Genomic DNA, 22,912 nt, shown 5'->3' on the forward strand with positions numbered 1-22,912 from the left:
GCTGAGTTGATGGACCAAGATCCTCCACCTGTGGATTCCAGTGGCTGTCCTCCCTTGATGGCTCGCCCTAAGCAGCCGTCGAGGTGAGTGTTTCTTCTTCATTCTCTGGTGTTCCTAAATTTTATGGCCCTTTTACAATGGAATATCTGTGGCCTTCGATCTAACAGGGCGAACCTCCAGCTGCTCCTGCGATCCCAATGTCCGCTTGTAGTCTGTCTCCAAGAAACCAAGCTACGTCCTCAAGACCATTTTGCTCTTTCCCATTTTACTTTGCTATGGATGGACCTTCCCCTTACGGCAGGTATTCCTGCTCATGGTTGCGTCATGCTGCTTCTACGAGATGATGTTTGTCGTCGTCCTATCGCCTTGCACGCCCACCTGCAAGCAGTTGGTGCCTGTGTTTTCCTTAATTTACGTTTTCCCTCTGCACTATTTATATCCCTTCGTCTTATGCTGTCACCAGGGCGGACCTGATGCAGCTTGTTGCTCAGCTTCCTCCACCCTTTCTGCTCCTCGGTGACACCAATGCCCATCATCCCCTTTGAGGCTCGCCTGTCGCCTGCCCGAGAGGTTCTCTTTGGCGGATCTTCTTAATCATCTTAATCCCGTGTACCTTTACACTGTTGAAGCCATGTTTCTCTCCGATTTCACGTACAGTTATTCCCACTTTGGCCTCTCGATCTGCTCTGCCCAGCTCGCTCGACGTCTCGAGTGGTGTGCTCTTTCCGATACTTACTCGAGTGACCACTACCCTTGTGTGACTCGCCTGTACAGTCATACTCCACCACAGCGGCCCTCTCATTGGAAATTCTCTCTTGCTGACTGGAGGCTATATTCCTCCTTGGCAGTCTTTGACGACCGGATGTTTCCCAGCTGCGATGATCAGGTCGAGCACCTCGTGGATGTTATTCTCTCTGCTGCCGAATCCTCTATCCCTTGTACCACTACTTCTCCCCGTCAGGTCCCGGTCCCTTGGTGGACTGTGGCCTGGACTGTGGACTGTGGCCATGCGCTTCGTGTCTTTCACCGTCATCCTACGTTAACAAACTGCATCCGCCGGCCGCGGTGGTCTCGCGGTTCCTAGGCGCGCAGTCCGGAACCGTGCGACTGCTACGGTCGCAGGTTCGAATCCTGCCTCGGGCATGGATGTGTGTGATGTCCTTAGGTTAGTTAGGTTTAAGTAGTTCTAAGTTCTAGGGGACTGATAACCACAGCAGTTGAGTCCCATAGTGCTCAGAGCCATTTGAACCATTTGAACAAACTGCATCCGCTACAAGCAACTATGTGCGCAGTGCCGTTGCACTATTAAGGAAAGCAAGAAAGCGTGCTGGGTTTCCTTCACCAGCTCGTTCAACAGATTTACTCCGTCCTCTCTCATTTGGGGTGGCCTGCGCCAGCTTTCTGGGACTACCGCCCATTCCCCGATTTCTGGTCCGACTGTGGTGGGAAACGTCATAATTGACCCTGTCAATGTTTCCAATGCTTCGGGTTGGTATTTTGTGGAAGTTTCAAGCTCCACCCACTACCGTCCTGCCTTCCTTCCTTGGAAACGGGCGGAGGCGGCTCGTGCCATCTCTTTTCTCTCTTTGAATTGAGAATGCTACAATACTCTTTTTACTATGAGGGAGCTCAGGCGTGCTCTCTCCTCATGCAGGTCTTCTGCTCCTGGGCCCAATGCATTCCACGTCCTCATGCTGCAGAATCTTCCTCCTGTGGGAAAATGCTTTCTCCTCGATACCTACAACTGTATTTGGACTGACGGTGTATTTCCCACGCTTTGGCGTGAAGCTACTATTGTTCCCTTACCTAAGCCAGGTAAAGGCAAATCTCTTCCTTCCAGCTTTCGTCCAATTTCTCTTAGCAGCAGCAGCATTTGTAAGGTGATGGAACGCATGGTCAATGGTCAATTAGTGTCGTGGTTGGATTCGCACCATCTTCTCACTAATGTTTAGTGTGGGCTCCGAAAGCGCCGCTCCGGGGTTAATCATCTCGTCACCCTGTCTATGTTCATCATGAATAATTTTCTGCAGAAACGACAAACAGTGGCCTTCTCTTTGATTTGGAGATAGCCTATGAGACTTGTTGGCGGACAGGCATTCTACGTACTATGCACACATGGGGCGTACGCAATCATCCTCCACTTTCATCCAGGAATTTTTAACGGACTGAGTTTTCCGGGTACGTGTGGGTTCCTCCTTATCCCACACCTTTTCACAGGAGAACGGGGTGCCTCAGGGCTCCATACTGAGTGTTGTCCTCTTCGCCATAGCCATCAACCCCATTATGGACTGCCTTCCAGCTGGCATTTCCGGCTCTCATTTCGTTGACGACTTTGCTATTTATTGCAGCTCCCAGCAGACGTGTTTCCTGCAATGCTGTCTTCAGTGTTGTCTGGACTGTCTCTATTCGTGGAGTGTCACAAATGGTTTCCGCTTTTCTGCTATCAAATCTCTGTGTGTCAACTTCTGGCGGTACAAGGTGTTTCTTCCATCGTCCTTGTGACTGGGACAAAATGCTCTCCCGTTCGTGGATGCAATGAAGTTCTTAGGGCTTACGTTTGATAGGAAACTCAGTTGGTCTCCCCATGTGGCCTACCTGGCTGCACGCTGCGCTCGGTCCCTCAATGTCCTTCGTGTATTGAGTAGTACCTCTGCCGCCCGCTTTACCGGACATTTTAGCAGATGATGAGCATGCTGTGGCTCACGTTTTAAGTTTTTTAAAAAACACTAATATGGCAAAAGAGATTTGATTTCTACCTGGTGACTCCAGTTTCTTTTCGACGTCTTTTAGATACTCTTCCATAATGTCTTGATGTTTTAGATTTGTTTTTTCTTCCTTTTTGTATTGGACCTCGCAACGGGTTCTTTACCTGACGCTTATGACCTTAGATGTTTTGCGCACTAACCCCCCCCCCCCCCCTCCACACACACACACACACACACACACACACACACAAAAATTGGATTGCTTGTACTGTTTTCTCTCTGTAGTTGGTTACTGTGCCACTTGTCACCTTAACTGGTGAAATGTGTTTGTCTATCTACAGTAAGTTTCTAGTTTGTCTTCTTAATAGACTAAAGGAGGACATTGTCCAAAATCTTTAAATATTGAGTGTCGTATTTTGTTCCTGTCCATGAATCCACAATGGGTATTGGTTGGTATGTTACGTATTGAGATGTCAAGAAAGTGTCAGTTTTGCAATGGAGGTAAGTATAGGGTGTAAAAATGTAGAGGAAAACCAAGGCTCGTCTGCAATAAGCAGGATCCAGTTGATATAGTTTTGCACTAGAGCTTGATGCAAGTGTCAAGAAATATGTTAGATTTAGAGTTGCCTTTGTGTTCATTATAAACTTTACGTGAGCCAATATTTATTTAAGCTTTCTGTAAAATATTTTGTAGTGTTGATGCAGCCCACTGTTTTATAGGTGTTTTTGAACTATATGTAATGTCACTCAGTGCATTGGGAATTCAAGTGATTTGCTGGGGCCATGAGTCTTGACCTCACATTTTTTAAAAATTTTTATTTATTTACTTATTTTTTAAAGGAAAGAAAATGGAGGGACATAATATCTTAGTTCATTTCTAGCAAGCTAAAAATATAATATGTCTTTCTAATATACAAAACTCTGTTTGCAGGCATGATGCTGGATAAAGTAAATGGTCTTATAGACGAGACCTCAGCTTTGGGTCCAGGGAAATGTCATTGCTGTGGTGAAGACCTTGACACTGCACACTCAGTATGTAAACTCTTTACTCAACTATTGAAATGTATATCATTGAAATTTTGTGTCGAACAACTAATATTAAGGATTGGCGTACACTGTAATACCAATCTTTGCTTCTCACAGCAGTCATAGCATGTGTAACACTACCCATTCCCTCCTAAATAGGAATGCAGTAATAAATGGGACTATGTTAAGCAGTCGTATAGGCTGTGAGTTGTTGCATGTGAGTATTTGTTGCATAGTGGAGATGGTAGTGAGTACTGTGCATACAAATCATATTCGGAATGAATAACCACTGGTAAATTTGCGGGGTGTACGGTTAACAACAAGAAAATTCAGAGTATTAATACTCGCGAAAACAGCTTATAACTTATGTGTAAAGACAGAAAAATTTTGCATTAACAATAACGAAAAAAATAACTTGAAATTGGCAGTTTTAATGACATATCACAAAATAGTGTGTTTTTAACAAACTGTTGTGAAATTTGACATTTTCCCATCCCCATACAAAAATTGTTGTAAATATGAAGGTAGGACAGCAGTTTATTAGTGATGGATAATAATAGCAATCAAACTTTGAAACTGAATCTTGACTTTAGGGTTGACATTCATATATAACCTTAAAATGGCTATTCATTCCCTGCACAAACAATTGATGATGTTCTAGGTGTCAATGTAGATGTCTGATACAAGATCAATGGGGAAATAGTGACAGACATGCCTCCTAAAGAAATGAATCCTACTACTGTGATAAAGGTTGTCTGATTCTGATGATAATGAGGAACTGATGGACTTTTCTGTCACTTTAGATGTGGGTAGACCTTTATACTGCTTAACATTATACCAAAACAAATATGCAATTTTTTTCAAGCTTATAAATGAACAGCAATACATGCTAATTTCAGATGCTTGGTTATTTAAGAGTACAATAACTTTTCTATTCACATCTCCGCTACGTAGCCCTGAATCTGTAGCATTTATTGATGGACATAGGATCCATAGTGTCTTTTTGGTAATTGTCAGATTATTCTTGTCACTGCTAGGCTTAGTGATTAAACATTACTTTGCTGTAGCACTGTGTATCCATTGTTGAATACTTGTTTCATTTTCACCAGTACATAATGTTTTAGCATAGTATGATTGTTGAACATATCAATACGTAAAACGATTCAAATTAAGATTGCCCAATACATTTTAACATTCATTATACTTCTTTGTGATGCCTCTGCATTAGTACGTGCTTGATAATTACACTCTAACATTCGTGGTCCTTATACAACATTAAAAAGTTTATCATAGATGTAGATTACTTGGTTAAAAGCACAAAAACTCTGTGTCTGTCAGATTGTAAACTTTCTTTATAATATGTATTAAGTAAAGGAAATATTATTTAGTAGTGACTGAATTGTGTGGATGTTGCCATTGAAAGTAGTTTGAAGGATTTCTTTGTTGAAAGCCATTTACGTAAAACTGCATTTACCATGTTAAAAATCATCTTGCTGACAGACTTTGGCTGTGCAGAGTGGTTGTTTCAGATCTTTGTACAAAGGTCATAGCACTCTCCAGGGTGTAAACTTTCTGGAGATTTCTTACTGTTTGCTTTGATCTCATACGTTGAAGTAGGATTCGCAAATGGAAAAATGCCAAAGCGTGCAGGTACTGCCAAAGACAAAACCACAGGAGTTTGAAGCTGGTGGTTTATATGTTCCCAATAAATCTACAGTATTCTATAAATACTGCAATGGAAGGATATTATGGAACAGAAAATTTGCTGTATTAAAACACGTGCAGAATGAAAAGCACTAGGGAAACAGATTGAAGAAGTTCAGTGTGCACAGGGGGCACCGAGCTTCAATTTTTTTTTTTCAAAGAACAATGTTTTACCCTTCAAAGTAGTTTCCTTCGGCAGATATACACCGGCGGAGGTGTTGTTCGTAGCCTTGGTAGCAGTGCTGAATGGCTTCAACTGGTAGGGCATTTGACATGTTGGTCACATTCTTTTGAATGTTCTCCAGAGTCCCAAAATGACATACTCCTGAAACATTTCTCAATTTTGGAAAAGAAAAAAGTCAGAAAGACTCAGATCAGGTGCATATTGTTGATGTAGAACAACAGGAATGCCTTTTGAGGTCAAAAAGTCTGTGATAGAAGTGGCTGTGTGACATGGGGCATCATCATGATGCAGCATCCTCTTGTCTGCAATGTCCGGACTCTCTCTGATCACCCTTTTCATGAGCCTTTCAAGGACATCTTTATAAAACACTTGGTTGACAGTTTGTCCTGGAGGAACAGATTCTTTGTACTTGGGACCCCTACTATCAAACAACCAAATCAACAATGTTTTGTTCTTTGTTTTGCTCATCCGGGCTTTTCTCAGTTGAGGAGATGTCTCTCTCCTCACTTTGCATCTTTGTCTCACGGTCATACTCAAAAATCCAGGATTCATCATTGGAAATCCTCTCAAGAAGGTCAGTGCACACATTTTTTCACCTTTCCTTCTGCTCAGTTGTGAGGTTTTTTGGCACCATTCTGGCACGAACCTTTCACATGTGCAAAACTTCAGTCAAAATTTGATGTATGGTGAAAACGTTTTAAGTTGAACAGGTCACCCGTCATCCTTATTGTTAAATGTTGGCCTGATCTTACAAGAGCATGCACAGCTTGGATATTTTTATTGGATTTTGAAGTTGAAGGTTGCCCTGAACAAGGTTCATCTTAAAAAATGATTTGTGCCATTGAAAAACTTGTGCTCTTGGTAAGAAATGTTTCCCACAGGCCTGTTTCAACTTTTCAGATGTCAGACTTGTGGATTTCCCCAAGTTTAACACAAAACTTGATGGCATAACATTTGTCTAGATTCTGCTGTACCATTTTCGTAATGCGCACACACACACACACACACACACACACACACACACACACACATACACACACACACACACAAAAACACCCAACAACTACTTCACTGATGGTGCTGTCAAAAATTACATGATGCTTGCACAGAGCTGAAACTCGGACTGAGCATCTGGAAGGGATGGACACACCAGTCTACAGAACTAGAACAACACAGTGTTACCAGATCACTCGTAGTGTTTTCAATCTTGTTACATTTATTCACACACTCTTATGATGGACAGTGATCCTGATCTAGCTCATGAACTGATGTGAACGCTGAATGAATCAAGCCTGGATCAAAACAACAACCAAGTTAGCTTTTAAGAAATCAAGTTGTCAGTCCTGGAACTTGATGAAGAAGTTGAGTAGACAGAGCCCACCAATTCAGGAAGACTGCTCATTGGTACCAGACCAAACATCAAACAGTGGTTTTTCACTCTCAAAAGCCCCACAAGAGAAAAAGCATAAAAAAGGAGCTTAGTAACATTCAGCAAATAACAGCTGCTGATACACATTTCTCTCAGGACTTCACACTGGGCGAATTAGAAATGGCTCTCCAGGCTGTAGAGACAAGGCAAGGCACGTGGGATACACCATGAGTTTCTAACCCACTATGGGGAGAAGACTAGTGTATGGCTGATCAATTTTTTTTACATTTATCTTAAAATCAAGGTGTCTACTGAAAGCTTTCAAAAGTGGTAAGTTACTGCTGTCCAGAAACAAAATCAGCCTTCAGATAAAGTAGAAAGTTGTATAATAGCACTTCTCAGTTGTTGCTAACAGATTTTCAGAGATAGTTCTATTAAATAGGATAGGCACAAAAATTCTGAAAAACACCCCTGTGTGGCAAGCAGGTTTGAAACCAAATAGAGCTCTGCAGAGTGTAGTCTAAGCTTATATGCACATTGGAATTGGATTTTGGAAACAACTGAAAGATATCTGTTGTCTCTGTTGACTTGACTGCTGCTTACAATACAGTGTGGAAAGAAGGGCTCTTGATACAAGTTGATCAGTCATCTCCTGTCAAACCACATTGAGACAGATCAATATTCTCAGATAAGCAGTTGCAAGTAGTCCAGGGTAATTTCATGAGCACAGAAAGGAAAATGTCTATATGTTAATGATCTAGCACACAGTTCTGAACTGAGTTCAAAAGTGCAGCAAACACTCTAACAGATGATCTCAACAAAATGCAGAAATATCTAACCATGTGGAGAGTCACACCTAGTCCTTTTTTTAAAAGCCGCTGGCTATAAACTGGAGGTCCGTACGAATGACACAATACTTCCCTGAATGAGTCACCAAAATTATCTTGAAATAACTCTTGATAGGGCACACTCTTTCAGGAAGCATCTAAAAAAAAAAAATATTGGAAAATTAACACACGAAACAAACTTATCCAAAAACTCCAAAAGTACTGACTGGTGAGCATCGGTAAATATGTTTAGAACTTCTGCACTTAGTTTAGTGTTTTCTACAGCTGAATATTGTGCTCTGGAGTGTTGAACAACCCTTATGTAAATGAGATTGACACTCAGCTCAATACAGAAATGAGAATCATATCTGGGTGCATCAGAACTGCTTCGCTTCACTGAATCCCAGCACTCAGCCACATAGGCCTCTATTAAAATGACAAGAAGACCTATTGAAAGAATGTTCCAAAATAATGAATAATCTTCAACTTCCATCTATGAAGATGTTCCAGAGCTGACAGCAAGCAGACTTGTTTCCAGAAATCTAGCTCTGCAACTGGTCCAACAGCTTGCTAATAGCAACTTCACCATTGACAACAGTGAAAAGTGAAACCTGGGCTAAGAATGCTCCATCTCTAGTGCAATGTTTTATTGACCCTCTACAGAGACTCAAGGACTTTAGCCCCCACTGCATGAGTAAAAGAACATAAATCACATCCAAGCAGGACATGGAGTGTTTGCATACAACTTGTGCCATTGCGTGAGCAATCTATCTCAAGCTATGACTGTGGAACACTTAACCAGACCATTGTTGTTGAGGAGCATAATTTAGATAGTATCTGGGTGATCCAGGCAACTTTTTTATGGCTACACCATCAAGTTATGACTGGATAAGGAGACTGGACATTATCATATAACAACTGTTGTTAGTTTAATATATCATCTGCTTTACATCTTGTAGTTTTTGTATTTTTCCTTCTGTTTTGTATTTTTGGTTGTGTTTTGTGTGTAGTGCTATGCAATAAATAAGTAATCAGACTGCCTCTTAGAAATAGTCCAATATATTTCTGTTTCTTCCAAAATAGCTAGGACCTTGGCATTCTGTACTTTATGGAATACTTTTACTGATGATTCAATCAATACCATCTGCAGAATGTGCCTTTTCTCATAGGAAGGAACTGAAGGCAAGATTGCTATTTTCTGTTGACCTTGTGTGTTTCTTAAATTTCACCCTAAATGTGCATCCCATTTGGCAAATATAACATTTATTGCATACACTGCGCAGTCAGTTTTATACTTGCCAAATTTAACAAATGGTTGACTAGTATTTGTGTTGTTTCAGATAATGTATTTCAGATTATTTCCTGTATAAAAGCAAATTCCAACACTGGTTTTCTTAAATATGTGCGGTATTTTATCATATTTTATTCCATGGTAAGGCATTGAATTGTAACTCGGCCATAATCTTGTTTTTACTTCATAACATCAGGTATTTTTATGATGCTTGACTAAGTCAAATAGTTGGCACATAATTTGTTTTGTTTTATCTGATCACATGTGCTAAGATGCTTCAGATAAGTTCTTAGTGTGTGAATTGTATTTTTTTTAAATCAATGTGTTAATTTGTCTTGGTATTTTAGACCCACTTGAAAATGGCTGCAGGCCGAAATCAATTGTGGAGTAAATCAATTGCTGTACTTCAGTCACATACTGAAAATGTCTTTCTGCAAATACTGTGCAACTGCGGTGCCAACCAAATTGTAAAACTTGTTTAAAACATGGCAATCGCCTATCAGCATCAGAATGTGCAGTGTATGACAATTCATATTTACATATCAAGATATTGGAAAAAAAGTATCATAATGCAGGTATATTTATAGCATGAAACTGTCTAGTTACACATTGTCAGCACTCATGGCTGGAACACCTTGTTACTCCAAGAAAACACTCCATGTTAGTGGATCGGATTCTGACTATCTGCCCGAAGACTACATTGCCAATGCATTTATTATGGTGTGCATCCCAACAGAAAATAACCACCTTCACTTTAATTTCAGTGCCAGCTGGTGTAACACATTCATTTTGTAAAAATCAAAGCTCCAGGTTATAATTCCATACAGCAGTGTCCAGGAGTTATATGAGAATTGGAAAATAGTTCTGAAAATGCGAAGGATATGTCCTGTGTGGTTATTTTTGAATACATTCATTAATTGAACCGCTTTATGTATTTGAATCTATATAGTGCTTAATGTTAGATATATTTTACTTTTATTACATTTAGTGCAATATATTTTGCAGGGGGGTGACTTTGAATGTGTTGACTGTTCTAAAAGCTTCAAGTTGAAGTCTAGTCTCGAGAGGCACAGAAGAGTGATTCATATGGAAGGAGAAACATACGCATGTGTAGAGTGTAATGCAAGATGTCCAGACAAAGGAACTCTTGCACGGCACATGTATACTCATACTGGTAAGCAATGTCTCATTTCTGTTAACTGTCTGTGCTTGTGCAGTTTTCTCACATTGTTGTGCAGTGAAAAAACTTTTGTGTGATCAGTTGAGGAACGCTTTTTGGATATTTTCAAAATATATCCACTGTTCTTGTACATTGATTTTGTGTGCAAAAATGCAAGACTCCTTTTTGTGACTTATTCCTTGAAGATTGAGAATAGAAAATGTCTACTTGTGAAATAGAAAATGTATCTTGGCACAAACATAAATTCATGTCAACTCTGACAGATCAGAACAAGAGGGTAGCCAGGAATGAAAAAATAAAGAAACAAGCATTTAACAAACTGTTGTGTTAAGATTAGAGGTTGAAAACAAACTTAACTACGACTAGGTTGGGGAAGGAAAATGGTCCTATATTTTTGAGGGAAACATTCTAGAATTTGCCTTAACTAATTTAGGGATTCAGCAGAAACCTAAATGCTTGTACAAGGAATTTTAGTGAAGCCTTTTGAGCTCTTATTTAACTTTGCCCCCCCATGAACCATGGACTTTGCCATTGGCTTGTGTGCCTCAGCGATACAGATGGCCGTACCGTAGGTGCAACCACAACGGAGGGGTATCTGTTGAGAGGCCAGACAAACATGTGGTTCCTGAAGAGGGGCAGCAGCCTTTTCAGTAGTTGCAGGGGCAACAGTCTGGATGATTGACTGATCTGGCCTTGTAACATGAACCAAAACGGCCTTGCTGTGCTGGTACTGCGAACAGCTGAAAGCAAGGGGAAACTACAGCCGTAATTTTTCCCGAGGACATGCAGCTTTACTGTATGATTAAATGATGATGGCGTCCTCTTGGGTAAAATATTCCGGAGGTAAAATAGTCCCCCATTTGGATCTCCGGGCTGGGACTACTCCAGAGTACGTCGTTATCAGGAGAAAGAAAACTGGCGTTCTACGGATCGGAGCGTGGCATGTCAGATCCCTTAATCGGGCAGGTAGGTTAGAAAATTTAAAAAGGGAAATGGATAGGTTAAGGTTAGATATAGTGGGAATTAGTGAAGTTCGGTGGCAGGAGGAACAAGACTTTTGGTCAGGTGAATACAGGGTTATAAATACAAAATCAAATAGAGGTAATGCAGGAGTAGGTTTAATAATGAATAAAAAAATAGGAGTGCAGGTTAGCTACTACAAACAGCATAGTGAACGCATTATTGTGGCCAAGATAGACACAAAGCCCATGCCTACTACAGTAGTACAAGTTTATATGCCAACTAGCTCTGCAGATGATGAAGAAATTGGAGAAATGTATGATGAGATAAAAGAAATTATTCAGGTAGTGAAGGGAGACGAAAATTTAATAGTCATGGGTGACTGGAATTCGTCAGTAGGAAAAGGGAGAGAAGGAAACATAGTAGGTGAATATGGATTGGGGGGAAGAAATGAAAGAGGAAGCCGCCTTGTAGAATTTTGCACAGAGCATAACTTAATCATAGCTAACACTTGGTTCAAGAATCATAAAAGAAGGTTGTATACCTGGACGAATCGTGGAGATACTAGTAGGTATCAGATAGATTATATAATGGTAAGACAGAGATTTAGGAACCAGGTATTAAATTGTAAGACATTTCCAGGGGCAGATATGGATTCTGACCACAATCTCTTGGTTATGAACTGCAGATTGAAACTGAAGAAACTGCAAAAAGGTGGGAATTTAAGGAAATGGGACCTGGATAAACTGAAAGAACGAGAGGTTGTAGAGAGTTTCAGGGAGAGCATAAGGGAACAATTGACAGGAATGGGGGAAAGAAATACAGTAGAAGAAGAATGGGTAGCTCTGAGGGATGAAGTAGTGAAAGCAGCAGACGATCAAGTAGGTAAAAAGACGAGGGCTGTTAGAAATCCTTGGGTAACAGAAGATATATTGAATTTAATTGATGAAAGGAGAAAATATAAAAATGCAGTAAATGAAGCAGGCAAAAAGGAATACAAACGTCTCAAAAATGAGATCGACAGGAAGTGCAAAATGGCTAAGCAGGGATGGATAGAGGACAAATGTAAGGATGTAGAGGCTTGTCTCACTAGGGGTAAGATAGATACTGCCTACAGGAAAATTAGAGAGACCTTTCGAGAGAAGAGAACCACTTGTATGAATATCAAGAGCTCAGATGGCAACCCAGTTCTAAGCAAAGAAGGGAAGGCAGAAAGGTGGAAGGAGTATATAGAGGGTTTATACAAGGGCGATGTACTTGAGGACAATATTATGGAAATGGAAGAGGATGTAGATGAAGATGAAATGGGAGACACGATACTGCGTGAAGAGTTTGACAGAGCACTGAAAGACCTGAGTCGAAACAAGGCCCCGGGAGTAGACAACATTCCATTAGAACTACTGATGGCCTTGGGAGAGCCAGTCCTGACACAACTCTACCATCTGTTTGGATTCCGTAGAAATGTTGGAACACGTGAGGTAATACTAACCTTACGACGTATCTTAGAAGAAAGATTAAGAAAAGGCAAACCTACGTTTCTAGCATTTGTAGACTTAGAGAAAGCTTTTGACAATGTTGACTGGAATACTCTCTTTCACATTCTAAAGGTGGCAGGGGTAAAATACAGGGAGCAAAAGGCTATTTACAATTTGTACATAAACCAGATGGCAGTTATAAGAGTCGAGGGACATGAAGGGGAAGCAGTGGTTGGGAATGGAGTGAGACAGGGTTGTAGCCTCTCCCCGATGTTATTCAATCTGTATATTGAGCAAGCAGTAAAGGAAACAAAAGAAAAATTCGGAGTAGGTATTAAAATTCATGGAGAAGAAGTAAAAACTTTGAGGTTCGCCGATGACATTGTAATTCTGTCAGAGACAGCAAAGGACTTGGAAGAGCAGTTGAACAGAATGGACAGTGTCTTGAAAGGAGGATATAAGATGAACATCAACAAAAGCAAAACGAGGATAATGGAATGTAGACAAATTAAATCGGGTGATGCTGAGGGAATTAGATTAGGAAATGAGACACTTAAAGTAGTAAAGGAGTTTTGCTATTTAGGGAGTAAAATAACTGATGATGGTAGAAGTAGAGAGGATATAAAATGTAGACTGGTAATGGCAAGGAAAGCGTTTCTGAAGAAGAGAAATTTGTTAACATCGAGTATAGATTTAAGTGTCAGGAAGTCGTTTCTGAAAGTATTTGTATGGAGTGTAGCCATGTATGGAAGTGAAACATGGACGATAACTAGTATGGACAAGAAGAGAATAGAAGCTTTCGAAATGTGGTGCTACAGAAGAATGCTGAAGATAAGGTGGGTGGATCACGTAACTAATGAGGAGGTATTGAATAGGATTGGGGAAAAGTTTGTGTCACAACTTGACTAGAAGAAGCGATCAGTTGGTAGTATATGTTTTGAGGCATCAAGGGATCACAAATTTAGCATTGGAGGGCAGCGTGGAGGGTAAAAATCGTAGAGGGAGACCAAGAGATGAATACACTAAGCAGATTCAGAAGGATGTAGGTTGCAGTAGGTACTGGGAGATGATGAAGCTTGCACAGGATAGAGTAGCATGGAGAGCTGCATCAAACCAGTCTCAGGACTGGAGACCACAACAACATTTAACTTTGGTTATTAAGAAGTGTTTTTTCATTACAAACTTCCCTAAACACAAATTCTTCATTAGCTATTTCTTTGGAATCTTATTACAAAATAAATTAATTTTACAAAATTACAGAAATACATAAAAGTCCATACTAATTTTCTTTTCCATCAGATTATGGTGAGATTTATATCCTACCTGTCAGTCTCTTGCAGTAGTAATATTCAATACCGTTTTTAGTTCAATAAAAAAAAATGGAGTTAAAATGTAATGTGTGATATTTTATCAGGATGTATACGACCTGGGACAACTGGAAGATCTGGGAAAAACCTGGGAATTTTTTCATTCAGGAGAAATCTGGGAAAAACCTGGGAATTTTTCATTGTTACAGTTTTCAGTTAAATTATTGTAATTTTTTCTTGTAAGAACCAATACTCTAACAAAGGATATTACTGTATCCTGCTGCTGCAGAATAATACTGCAGCAGTAAAACAAGAACATCAGCAAAAATTGAAAATAAAACTTCAGTTGCAAAGGAAATGGGCCACACACAACAACAAAACACATCACTCATGCATGCATCTGCCAACAGCAAAATTTGTCAAAGGCTTTAGGAAGACTATGCTTCATAACAACAAATTGCCCCGATGAGCGTGACGTCACAACTGTTTAAATTAGATTCCTTCTAGCAGTTGTGAGCAGGCTCATGCGCATGCGCAGTTGAGTCACATATGAATAGTACCTTCTCCAGCTACTGGCTGCAGAAGTGTGGCTGTTAGGTGTATAAGCAGTAGCAGTAAGCAGCTAGATGCTACATGGAAAAATTTTGCTGCCACCCACAAGCAGGCCTGGATCTGTGGGGGTGGGAGCAAACCCTGGCGTCTGCCTCAGGCGGCAATTTCAGGGAGGGCACCAGATTCATATTCATGAGGAAAAAAACCTTGTTTCACAAAGAGCCTAGCATCCACCACACGTTGGTCTATCGATTAGTCATATGATTTTGAAACGTATCCCTGTTGATTTTTTTTAATGTTTTGGAACACATTCTAAATTGATTTCTGAATGAATCATGAGTTGATTTTTTAATGCCTGCACAGTGTACATGATGTCTCTCAGAGGAATCCCAGTCATTGCAGACAAAAGGGGACGGGGCTATAATGAGCTGAGGTGAATAAAGCCAAACGGGTGAATGCCAATTGCTGTCTGGGTTTGTGAATGATCAGCTCTTTTATAATTACTAACGAAAGCCATAGATTCAGACTACCAGAGAGGAAATAAACGACAAACAGGAATAACAGATAAGAAAGGTTATGTTTTATCTTCTCGGTGTATCCAAGAAAATTAAATTTTGACAGAAAAGTTTTGGCCTTGATTGCTACACTAGTAAGGGCCAGTTGTAAAGACCTAGCCAGCAGCTGTTTAAGTTCTGTTCTGGGAGTAGTGCGGAAAACGCGTTGTATGAACATGTAATAATACCTAACTGGAGAATAAACGTGGGATAACTAAACCGGTGATTGTTGCAGTGTCCACCCCGATAGCTGAGTGGTCAGAATGACGGATTGCCATCCTACGGGCCCGGGTTCAATTCCCAGCTGGGTCAGGGATTTTTTCCGATCAGGGACTGGGTATTGTGTTGTCTTCATCATTATTTCATCCCTATCCGGCGCACAGGTCGCCCAGTGTGGCATTGAGTGTAATAAGACCTGCACTTGCCCCTTAAGGGGCCTTCTGGCCAATGACACCAAATGCTCATTTCCTTCATTTCCATTGTTGCAGTGTTAGTGAAGTTAATCAGAGAATGAGTCTTGCACTGTCAGGAATGGTTTCAGAATTAGTGATGACAAGATTGTTTGTTAGATCAAGCAAGGAGAAGAAACGGGGACTCACACAAATTATGGAAGAATAAGACGATTCCAAATTTATATAAAAATTTTGTACTACTACTTTTCGCTTTCATGCTTGAGAAGCTGGAATGTATGAATGAAATGTGAAACTATTTCCTAACATAAAGCTTTTTGCTTTTAGTAGGTCCAATAGGCATTAGATATTGTTGTTGTGTGAATTGTATTCTGTCGTGCTATAAAAATGACCATTTGTGCCAAATAAGTCTTGTTTATTGGTGTGTGTTACAATTGCTGCAATATTAGACAGGCCTATTTTGTTTCAACTAGCAGACACTGACAAAATAGACGTAATCAGATCGAGAAATCACACCAGTATTGGGTACTATTGGTATTAACAGCTTTCTCCATGTTAGACAGCATTTTGATTTTTCATATAGCAAAACATTTGATGAACTTTGGTGAGGTAATACATCCTTTCACAGAAAGGCAAGCTGTAGCAAGATTAGAGAGAAAAAAAGCTAGGACCTGAGGATTGAAGAAATGTGTACAGTCTTGCTTGTCTCTTGTCTTTATATATCCTATATTTAATTTTGTCACACAAAACAGCAAGTTATTAGCTAATAGGCAATAAAGAGTGCTAATTTTCAGAAGAGTTCCTGTTCTCGCAGTTACAAATAATCCCATCCAGTATTAATTGCAAGTTTTTTTAAGAGGGGCAGGATGTCAAACTGGCTGACTGGGAGCAGGATAGGCACCGCAGGACATTTTAATTCCCACTGTCGTGAATATAGTTTGATGGCATCCATTACAAAATACATGCGTTTCGAATTCCACAGAGCAAAATACAGTGATGTGCGATAGAAGAATGTTGTGTGAAGAGGGGTGGCACTGCACTTTGGCGCACTTGAAGACTGAATAACATGTCTTACATTTTCTTGAACATATATGTTTTATGTATCAGGCTGTTCAGAAAGATGTGCACTACAAAATGAACATTTTTTTGAGAAGTCGATTTTTTAAATTTTTAGCGTCCTATCTCGTGTGTGTGTGTGTGTGTGTGTGTGTGTGTGTGTGTGTGTGGAAATACCTCAAATCCAGTGCAGGTGCACAGAGCAGTCTGAGTTGTACTAGGGAGGTGGGTAGGGTCCACGTGACCCATGTTTACGTTTAGTGATTTTGCTGTTTCCTGTTCGTTTACTGCTCTCATGTTAATGTCAAATGAAAACAAAACTGGTTTATGTGGCCAGGAGCTATCAAGTAAATTAAAATATATTCACACAATTACAGAGGGCTATAATGTTATTAGTTTGAGATCTTATTTTATTTTTTCCTTTATGACAGTCAAACATTAATCGCTTGGCAAAACAATGAAGTTATTTTTGCCAGTTTGCTAAAGAAATTGTGCTTTTATTGATATTTTCTGCTGAGGCAGTGAATTTATTCAAAACAAAGTGTTTAATTCCACTCTTTTGGCTAGTTTCAACTGTTCGTTGCATTTCAGATGCATGTTTTCGTCTTTTAGCATATATGGCATTAGTCCATAATAAAGAACCAAACTGGAGATAATACGGTACTGGTAAAATTTACATCCTGGAAACCACACTGAAAAGCTTAACATCAATCAGCTCAAGCCCTACTTCATTGGGAATCTGGACATGCGAACGTGTACTATAGGCTGAATTACACATTTTACTATCGTTTACGAAATTCCAATGCTCTTGGAGGATCCTCTGATGTCTTGTTTCTTTTATGACATAATGTAAGATCTTTTAATGTTTTACACAAATGATCATACGGGCTTCCTATGTCATCATAGCTGCACAGCTCTCTGGCAACTGGTGAAATGAACCTGTTTCTAACAGGTCATGGGAAAATATTGCGAATGGTAGTTTGAAAAGCATTAAGCCTAGTTTACACGACAACATTGGGTTGCGCCACTCGTTGTGTGGAATGAGTTGCATGCAGTTGCTTTCATATATGACTGTAGACACGACGAAACCAACATACACTTCAGTTTCATCGTTTTGTGTATACCTGATTCTTGTCTGAAATAAAAGTTCTGGCAGCTGCACGTCGCACAAGTTAAGACAGAGTTAGAGCATGCTGTGTGGAATCGCTGCATAAGAAGAAAATAAGAAACATGTTAGGATTCGTGACTGGAAGAAGAGAAGACATCAGATCAGTTGCTCAGTAGCCTTGTTGAAATAATTTATAGTGGAAGACCCAGGAAGTTCTCTTAATTATCTTAGAATGTCACCAGAAGTGTTCACGTTTTTTGTAAATAGTGTTAATTATGTGATAAGGAAAAGATACTGTAATGCATGAAGCACTGTCACTAGATCTGAAATTACACATCACATTTCATGCATTAAAATCAAGAACACTCGGCATGCTAGAAGATGCAGTTTTAGTTGGTGATGAGTTTTCATTAACACCAATAATTATTAAACTTAACTGTGATAATTATTAACGTTAACAGCAATAATTATTCAAAGCAAGTTGAATTAATTAGAGAATGGTTTACAAACTACTGTCTTGAAGATAGATCTGTACAGTGCAAATATTTCAAAATTCAAACATATGTGAATGGGGAGCACTGCTGCAACGTTTTGAATAGATGAATATTGAATAAAGTATGCAGCTTCTTGATTTGTGTACCCTTCCCTCCTGTCAGCAATATTCCTTAAAAAAGAGTTGGCCAACTAGAATGATGGGATTTTAGTCTTGTAGATGAGAGCATTTCCACAGCCAGAATTGTACTTGCTTGTATTTTTCTTAATTAAGTTGTATATTTGCTCCTAATTCAATACATTTTGCCCTGTAGCTCAGATATTGTGAAAACCTCTATGTTCTCATCGCACATGACGGTCTCAGGAGCAGCAATATGTTGCTTGTTTTTGTAATCAGCATCACTGAAACCCCACAAACACCAATGCAAAGCATAGATATCCAAAAAGCGAACATTACTCTCTGTTCCCCACTTCATATTGCAGTTTGTGCACACGCTATGAACTCACATAACCTCAAAACTCCTGCAACTAGTGTCGCCAAAGTTGGAATATGCCGAAAGCATTTAGTTTCACCATTGAGTTGGGCAAATGCGGGGCGCGTGTGCGCAGTGGATGGTAGCGCAGTTGCCTGCAACCTAGTGTCGTCGTGTAAACTAGGCTTGACTTTCAAAGTGAGTTTCCTTTTACACAAAATGAACTGTGTGCGAGAATGTACGATGAATTTCGTAAATCATGGAGCATTTGACTCTTGTTTAAAAATCAACTGTTTGAGGTGAGCCATTTAGAATAATTTAGAGCCCAGATCAGAAATTTATGTCATTATTAAACATGTTACTGGCACATTTGTGTGATGTACCTTAAAGTATAACACACACACAAAAAAGATCAACTTTCTATGTGAAAGCTTAGCTTCTCTTGCAGCTTATTAGTCTGTTGGTAGTGGAGAGAAGGGGTGGTAATTACAACAATAAATAATTACTCGCACTCCCATTACTTACTATGAATACTTTTATTCTCGCAACGTATACACAATGCACGTAGCATACAGCGCGTACTACAGAGAACTAATCTGACAAAGATACAGTTGTTCTTGCTGCGGTAGGGTAGTGATATTATTGGGAGGTTAAGCCAGTGGTTTCTACATCCTCACAGATCCTAGAGACCAATGTTATATGTGAAAGCTACACTATGTATATTAATTTAAAAATTAATTTTTCCTGTTTGTGTGTTCACGCTACTTAGTAGTGATGTTGCTACTGGCTGACTACGTCGTGTGTGTCCTATATACTGAATATCCGCTGTCATCGGCTGGCGAGATCATGTGACATGGGCTGTGACTGGCTTACAAAAGTGCATCGCATCTTGATTTCAATGCTTCGGAAAGTAACTTTCGTTGTTTGGTGGAATTCACATTTATACTTTTGTAATATGAAAATATGCAGCGTACATGTTGCTGCACATCAAAGATCTTCCCAAAATGTGACACCCCCCCCCCCCCCCTTGAGTGCCATATGATGCAGCCCATCTCACTGCCTGTGTTCCAAATCTGGAAACAGCTTCTTACTTGCCGCTATAGTATTCTGCATTGCTGCTTGAGAAAGCAAGTTATTCCTGTTAATTGCAGCAACCAAATACAGTCTTAAAATTAACAAATAAATTTTGTCCAAAATGAGAGGTACATCGCAAACAGTAACCAAAATAGTAATTGTATTTATCCTAATGTATCTATGCTCTAAATACATGTTAAACAAGAATTCAAGGAAAACTTGACAGGGAACTATGTTAAGTACTGACAGGCCTGGAGGAGCTTTGAGCATTCTTGTCAAGTGTGGTCTTACCTCCAAGGACCTGCAGAGTCTTGTTACACTTCCTTATTGCATATCTACCAACTCTCCTGAGTTAGGAGGAGACTCTCAATTCTACACTTTTTCTCCTGCCTTCCAATTATTCCATTAGATCTTCAAAATTTTAGGTAATTGTTCTCAAACCTAACACATTTGTTGTGAAAATCTACCATTTCAGCTTTTTTGGCTAGTGCTCAGAGTTCAGAAGTCCTTCACTCATTAATTGTATTATCTCAATATAAGTTTCAAAATTTATAAAAATAAGGAAGTCATGTGCGACCTCTACATCGATTCTTATTTTTCCTCTTTCCCATGCACTTTGTAAAATGTATACTCATATTGCTCAGTGTTGTGCTCTGTTTGGATCTGTGTATGTATGTTGTCACTGTGCTGAAGTGAAGTTGCTTATTATTCAGCATTATTATTATCAATATAAATCTTTAAAGTGGGGAGGTATGAGTGTTATTTTGTTTTCCCAGATAATTGAAAGACTTTATTTTTGTGTACGTAGTTATTTCACCTGTCTTATCCACTAAAAGGCTTTGTTTTTGGGTACATAGTTATTTCACTTGCCATGTTCTCTTTGAAAGACTTTATTTTTGTTTAAGCAGTTATTTCATGTGTCTTATTTGTCATATTCACTGTATTTTGATTTGGCATTTTGTTTTCCATTATGTCAAAAAATATAACTCTTGTTTCCTTGAAGCATGATTTGGAACAGTTTCCGTGCATTATCGAATCTTAGGAAAGGTCCATGTTTGGACTTGGTACTTTTTGCCGATGTAACATTTGTATATCACATGGTGGCAAAAGCAATATTTCCAAAATGTGGAAACAAAAAATTACCGAGAAAATGTTAAGTGTAAATAATATAAAAAAACTTGGTATTCAGTGTTAAAAGTGAAAGTGATGGGGTGAGAAACACTGAATGCTTATTTACATTGTTTATTTTAGAACACAATTTGCCAGTCAGCCTGATCAAGAAAATGTTTCCAGATAGCAATATAGCAGCAAAAAAATACAGCTGTGGAAGAACACAAAATGTCACACTTATAGCAGAAATGACGAAAAAGAAAAAAGCGGTAGCCATAGAAACTTTTGAATGGTTGACCTGTTTTCTGTTTAAACAGATGATATTAATGAAGGGGGTTATAATTTATTTCCTGTAGTTGTTACATTTTAAAATAAGATACCCAAAAAATTGAAAGCAGCTTATTATCTGCCCTTAACTCAAAATGGGATTCCATTGGTATCAACACAGGAACACTTCTTATCACTGTGAAGAGTGTAATATTACATTCCATAACTGTTTAGCCATATGTTGTGGTAATACACCAGCAGTGGTTGGAATGAAGAATGGAGTTACAAGTGTGTTGGAAAACATCCAAACCTAGTACTGATACTCGGGGTATGCTATAGGTAAGGGGTATGGAATCAAAGTTTTCAGTATATCTACTATTTTCATCGCCATTCTATAGCTTTGTGATGTCATAGGGAAAGACTCATGTAAGTTGTCTGAGGATTATGCCAAAAATGAGCTGCAGTTGTTGATCATTCGTGTCTCCCGATTTTTAAAACTGAATCTCCTGACTTTTTGTGTTTGAAGGTTGAAGGTTGGCGTGTATGTTGTCAATCTTCCTTGCTAATGGATGACCCACTGAACACTGATGGCTGCTGTTTACTTTTGTGGCGAATACTTTTCTTTCGAAGTATTCTTTTTTATTTGTAATGGGACACTTGCATTTGTATGAGTCCTTTCTGTTTTTATCTCCTTCTTTCCCCTTGATTCCTTCCTTGCATCCTCTTTTAGACTGCTGTTGTTGGAATAGTCCTTGGGTATGTGACCTGTGTTCACTGACTCCCATGTACTTGCTATTGCCTGTCACCAATTTTTGTAGATGTTTACTTGAATGTCCATTAAGTATGCTTGTATCAGATGTTGTGTTATGTAGAAATAACAGATATTGGCTATATTATGTGGACCACAAGAACAAATATTTTAAAGAAAGGTCTCATATTGAACACCTATGGGGGAAAAAACCCTTTTAGAGTTTCATGTTTATAAAAAACAAAATTCTTTGTATATGTTTATTAGTGGCATAAAGGAGACCACTCACTGAATAATGGGAGCAGAATAGCAGAAGTTGTCAACAAGTACACACAAAAGAGAACAAAAAGTCACTAGCTTTTGGAAAAAACCCTTGACAAGCTAAAGAACAAATGTGCATGCATGCACACAAGCTGTTGCTGGAGGTAACGATCCACGTGGCACGGGTTGTGAAGCAGCCATTGAACTTCAGCATATTGTGCATAGGAGTGCATTGTGCCACTAGGTGCACCACTTCATTCTTGGACACAGTATGGTGGCGACCATTCATTCTGGAGGACAGCTGGTTGATTGTCATGCTGACATAAAAGGCTGTTGGGCAGTGATTGCAGCAGATTTGGTATACAACATGACTGCTTTCACAGGTGGCACTGCCTCTGATGGGATAGGATAAGCCTGTGTCAGGACTGAAGTAGGAAGTGCTGGGTTGCTGAATTGGGCAGGTCTTCACCTGTCTCTTCCACAAGGACTTGCCCCTGTGGCATTAGGTTGGGAGTGGAAGTGGTATATGGATGGACTAGGATGTAGAGTAGGTTGCCTGGGCAACAGTATACTACTTTAAGAGCAATGGGAAGGGTCTTGGGTAGGATGTCCCTCATTTCCATGTTGTCTTCCGGAAGCTAGCAACTTCTCATATTCTTTTGTCTGTGCCTGTCAATGAGTCAGCACTTCTACTGTTTGGTGACTGGTCTCCTTTACTCCAATATTACTTACTTATTATAAATTTAGAAACGTGTGACATAGTAATAATATGCATGACT

At 39.5% G+C, this 22,912-nt stretch overlaps 1 protein-coding gene across 2 annotated transcripts in view; it reads left to right on the forward strand.

The window, feature by feature from the left end:
• The window catches only part of LOC126195409 (gastrula zinc finger protein XlCGF57.1-like), a 135,243-nt gene that overhangs the window by 60,794 nt on the left and 51,537 nt on the right, over window positions 1–22,912 (forward strand). For both annotated transcript variants that reach the window (XM_049934006.1, XM_049934007.1), the window contains exons 6-7: window positions 3,637–3,737; window positions 10,112–10,280. In XM_049934006.1, the coding sequence (XP_049789963.1) occupies window positions 3,637–3,737; window positions 10,112–10,280 (270 nt within the window). The remainder of the gene's footprint in view (window positions 1–3,636; window positions 3,738–10,111; window positions 10,281–22,912) is intronic.

The sequence above is a fragment of the Schistocerca nitens genome, chromosome 7 (genome assembly GCF_023898315.1).
Source record: "Schistocerca nitens isolate TAMUIC-IGC-003100 chromosome 7, iqSchNite1.1, whole genome shotgun sequence".
NCBI lineage: Eukaryota > Metazoa > Arthropoda > Insecta > Orthoptera > Acrididae > Schistocerca > Schistocerca nitens.